The following is a 5,668-nucleotide window of genomic DNA, read 5'->3' on the forward strand; positions in this document are numbered from 1 at the left end:
CACACACACACACACACACACACACACACACACCATCAGCATCATCATTTAACATCTGTTGTCCATGCTGGCATGGGTTGGACAGTTTAACCAGGGCTGGTAAGCTGTGGGGCTGCACTAGGCTCCAGTCTAATTTGGTATGGATTTCTACAGCTGGATGCCCTTCCTAATGCCAACTACTCTGAGAGTGTAATGGGTGCTTTTATGTGCCACCAACATGTGTGCCAGTTATGTGACACTAGTATCTGCTACGACTACGATTTCACTTGGCTTGATGGGGCTTGGCTATGGTCATCTTTTGCCAATTAAACACATGCATTTGATCTTCACTTTCGTTTCATTAATATCTCATTTCTAGTTTATCTGTCAAAGTTCTTTTGTTACACAATGTGCGACATCTTCCCTACTGTTTCTGCTAGGAGGAACATGCTGTCACAATATATGACACACTACAGAAAGCTCAAAGAAATATGACAAACAAATAGGGAACTGGGCAAAGAGCCCTAGCAGACATGTATCTGTTTTAGAACTTTCCCTATTGAAATCATTATTGATTCTGACCCTGCTAAAAGCACTCTCAGACAGGAAGAAGGTATGCACAGCTTCTGAGGAATTCAGCTATATTTAGTTTCCTTAGAACCTGCCAAAATACAGAATAAAGAATTCGTTTGAAGACATTCTTCTCTCCATATTAACAAATGCAAAGTAAAGGGATTTGTCCTTAGTTAAGAATTCTAGTGTAGTTGTCTCACCGGAAATTAGGCATCTCTAGTTTCATAACCTGTGGAGTTACAATTATATATGGCCATGAGTATAAATATAGACACACACACACACACACCAGGTGCTGCATAAAAAGCACTGGAGCTGGTGCTATGTAAAAACCACCCGGTACAATGTGTAAAGTGGTTACGGTTAAGATGGGCTTCCAACTGTAGAAACTATGCCAAAACAGGCTGGGATTTGTCAAAGTGTCCAACCGATGCCAACATGGAAAAATGTTAAATGATGATGACGATGACATACTTTCTCCATGTACAATAAAATATTCATAGATATCACTGCAGCATCCAGTCAAGCCACTTCTCATTCCCTACACACTCTGATCAAGAAACATCTTGATCTTCATTAATTACTTTGTTTTTCATTTAGCTCTCAACAACAGCTTAACTTTGTTTTTCTTATTGTCAAACATTCATAAATGAAACTGATTATTTGTGTGTGTGTGTGTGTGTGTGTGTGTGTGTTGGGTATCATAATGCCTGGCAATATGGACTGCCACCTCTTTGCATTGACTCAAGTCTGTGAAACAAAGAATTATTGCTGCCTTAATTGCAATCAGTGTTAATGGTAGCATCGCTGCAATGATTACGGAAGAAATGATAAATTCTGATGTGATGAGTGAATTTTTTGATGGCAACCAACCTTCTATAATCAAGCAAAATCTAATTCTTGTAAAGATTATTACAAAAATATTGTCAAACTTTTGATTTTAAAAAGAATTGAATGCATGTTTCTTCTTTATTTACTGCAATTAAACTCTGTCAAAAAATTTGTTTCGATAAAATAAGACTTAAAAAATGGACAAAAGCAAAACGACTTTTGCTAAGAACTGTAATCAAAAACATGGCTAGAAAGAAACATTAATGAATCTAGAACTGCAAATCAGCAAAGTGTTTTTTTGATGTTTTTAGAAAATATCGTAAACTGACTTTCAGTTAAATGCTTGTCTTGGTGATTTTGGTTTTTGTTTTGTTGTGCTGAATATTTTTGGTGAGATGCTGTACGGCAGTTATTTCCTATGAATGGAAAAACGTAGCTTGGCATTAAAAGCATCAGCTTACCTGTGCTGGAGAAATTGCTGTGTTGGCATGGACAAATTAAATAAATGGATGTTGAGTGCTGGCTGAAAAAAGTGCTGTAAGCTTTCACTGCGAAAGTATTTGATGTAAAAGAAGAGGTGAAGTCAACATTGGGAAAATGTAATGAGGTCAGACCCCAGCATGTTGGTCCTCAAGAAACAAAAGAGAAAAACGTTGGGCCGTAGGAGTGGGGTGAGGTGGTGATGGTGGTGGTGGTGAGGGCAAATATGTAACATGATAAACCAGTCCTAAAAAGGGATTCTAAATATATGCAAATTTAGAGAGAGGGAGATAGACATAAACTGGCTTCAGATTTTGGCACTGGGCCAGCAATATTATGGGAGGGTGTAAATCAATTATATTGACCCTAGTACACAACTGGTACTTATTTTATCAGCCTTGGAAGGATGAAAGGCAAAGTCCACCTCAGCAGAATTTGAACTCAGAACATAAAGATGACTGAAATGCCTTGAAGCTTGTTGTCCATTATGCTAATGATTCTGCCAGCTCACCGCCTTAACAGAGATTTTTATTGAGACAATAAAGTAACAAACGATAATTTTCAGTTGCCAGCAGCAACATATTTATTTTTACCATTTTGTGTTAAAAAATTTTTTTTTAAATTAAAGAAAAAATTTTCATGTGCAGAAAGAAGGAAAATTAAAAAAGAAAGAAACATAAAAGTTTAGAACGGAAATTTCTTCAATAATTAAAAAGATTATTAACGAATACATTTAATTGGATTGATACAAATAGTCGGCTATTTGTTTAGTAATCTAACTTCCTGTTGACTAGGTATGATATGTGTGTCTGTGTGTGCGCGCGCATGTGTATATGTCTATGTGCGGGTATATATGTCTTTATATGTATGTGTAAGTATATAAATATATGTGTGTGTGCATATGTCTATACATGTGTAAGTATATATGCTTTTTCATGTATATGAATAGATGTGTGTGTGTGTGTGTGAACAAATTGTTCCTTTGGGATTGTTCAAATGATGTAACCATCTGATGATGCCCCCATAAAAGTTGAAAAAGGCAATTAAGGCTGTTGATCATTTTTTGTTTTTTTTTTCCCTCCATCTACAGAGAAATCGGTAAATGTAACATATTTGTTGTCTACAGCTTTTCTACTCAGCTTCAAAGCAACCAGATAATTCCTTCACAAGAGTGCCGGACATCAGCATCACCCACCACACTTTCATACAAGAAAGCTCAGATATAAACAAACATGCACACATGTGTATATGCATGCACACACACATATATATGCACACACACACACGCACACACACATTTATATGCACACACGCATGCACACACACATGTATATGCCCATACACACTCACACAAGTATGTGCACACACACACGAACATGCACACACTCACACAAGTATGTGCACACACACACGAACATGCACACACTCACACACATGTATATGCACAGATGTGTGCATACACATGTATATGCACACACACATACACACATATATATGCACACACACTCACACACATGTATATGCACGCATGCACACACAGACGCCATGTTTTCTGGAATGCAATTCAACATAGCATATCGTGTAAACATGTGATGTACGCATTCAAACAACCTTACTATCTAAATCTTGTTGCATAACGCATGGAATTTTTGGTCCTCCAAAATGTCTTGGTGTCTAAGTTGACCCATCTCGTAGCCTGGCACTAACCTGTGCATTACTAATTATTTCAAATAAATGGCACTTCACTAGGTTACAGCTGTTTCTGCTATAGGAAGCAGTGCAATCAGCAAGATGTTGCTCAACCACTCAGCTCTGAGTGCACTGCTTCTTATAGTAGAAACAGCTGTGAGCTAAAGAAGTGGATTCCATTCCTGTTCCTTTGGCATTCAATAATTTATATTACACTCTTTACTTTCCTATCACTTTATTCTAAAGCCTATGTATATTGACTTTTAACAACTGGCTATTAGTATCACTATACCTAAACAAGATCATTATATCATCATCATCATCGTTTAACATCTGTTTTTCATGCTGGCATAGGATGGTTGGTTTCACTGAGGTCTGGAGAGCCAGTGGCTGCACCAGGCTCCAATCTGATCTGGCAAAGTTTCTACAGCTGGATGCCCATCCTAATGCCAATCACTCCATGAGTGTAGTGGGTGCTTTTTATGTGCCACCGGCACAGGAGCCAGTCAGGCGGGCCTGGCATCAATCACATTTGGATAGTATGTGCCACCAGCACAGGGGCTAGTCAGTGGGTACTGGCATTGGCCACATTCGGATGGCATTTTTTACATACCACCTGCATGGGAACCAGTCAGGTGAACCTAACATTATAATATAAAAAGATGGACTTAACAAGCTTTAAACCAATTTACTACAATTGTATATCCAATAACAGAATTCCTGTATGTTAGCATATGGTAGCTGATACCTGTAGAGGAGCTTTGTAAAGCACACTATAAGGTTATTACCCAAGTGATATTATATAATATATATAAAGTTGAACAGAATTGTGTTTTAATATAGCATGTTTGAAAGAAAAGCTGTTTTGTATTCACACACACACACATATATACCCATATGCACATTTTTAATTTTAGCATATACTGCTATTATATTACTTTTCTGTGTATTATTTGATGTATTTCAGGGTTTTACAGCTGGGCTGTATGCATTTTATCGAGATCAAGATGGTAACCCTTTGACCACTCGGGAAGGATATGACAATAAACCTATATACAACCGCACGTGAGTAAACTTCTTTTAATTGGTAGAAGCAAAAGTGAAGAAGTGGAAAGTCTTTGCTGTATTTGAACTCAGAACATAAAGACAGACACAGAGCTGTTAAGACAATGGCGGAGGCAGTTGAAAAGAGTTCCAATTGGATTTCATCAAAGCAGAATGGAAATGAATTCCAAAAAGACATAACTTATCCTTCAGGGAATTGTTGTCTTTGAATGAACTGGTTAAAACACCCAGCATACAGGTTCCTCTCTGAAGGTTTTCTACTGTTCAGCTCTTCCCGGAGTTCCTTATTACTTATCGAATCACGGCCCCTGTGCCGGTCGCACGTAAAAAGTACCCACTACACTCTCGGAGTGGTTGGCATTAGGAAGAGCATCCAGCTGTAGAAACACTGCTAGATAAGATTGGAGCCTTGTGCAGCCTCCTGGCGTCCCAGATCCCAGTCGAACCGTCCAACTCATGCCAGCATGGAAAACGGACATTAAACGATGATGATGATGATGATATATGTGTCATGCATTTCATACAGAATATGAATCCATATCATACTTCACAGATTTGGTACAGCCGATACAGTGTGCATGTGTGTTTGTGTGTGTGTCTGTGTAGTATGATTAGATTCACATTAGATTCCACTCCAATTGCTCCTCTAGTAGATGAGACTCTAAGGCTGATGCTGTTATGACTTAAATATATTCTTCAATGGTGACAAGTGCTATCTTATTAGTGTGGCTGATTGACTCAAACATTTCACACCAGATGGCATCTGATGTTACGCCAACTTCAACATTATGCGTGAATGGAAGACTAGCTAATAATGGTGATTGCAGTAGTGATGCTGTCAATGGTTGATGTTAATGACACTTTGATACATACAATGCTAAAACCAAGGATGATGATGGTGGTGGTGGTGGTGGTGGCATTGGTGGTGGTGGTGGTGGTGGCAGCGGCGAACATGCTGACCATAATGGTATTGGTGCCAAGACCACAGACAGTATAGACAGCTGCTTCTGCTGGTGATGATCTCAACCAATAAAACAAATGACTTCATAAA

General features: G+C 38.4%; 1 protein-coding gene across 1 annotated transcript in view; it reads left to right on the top strand.

The window, feature by feature from the left end:
- The window catches only part of LOC106874911 (leishmanolysin-like peptidase), a 98,060-nt gene that overhangs the window by 56,567 nt on the left and 35,825 nt on the right, over positions 1-5,668 (top strand). The window contains exon 7 of the mRNA XM_052973828.1: positions 4,520-4,617. Coding sequence (XP_052829788.1) covers positions 4,520-4,617 — 98 coding nt within the window. The remainder of the gene's footprint in view (positions 1-4,519; positions 4,618-5,668) is intronic.

Source organism: Octopus bimaculoides, chromosome 17 (assembly GCF_001194135.2).
Source record: "Octopus bimaculoides isolate UCB-OBI-ISO-001 chromosome 17, ASM119413v2, whole genome shotgun sequence".
Taxonomy (NCBI): Eukaryota; Metazoa; Mollusca; class Cephalopoda; order Octopoda; family Octopodidae; genus Octopus; species Octopus bimaculoides.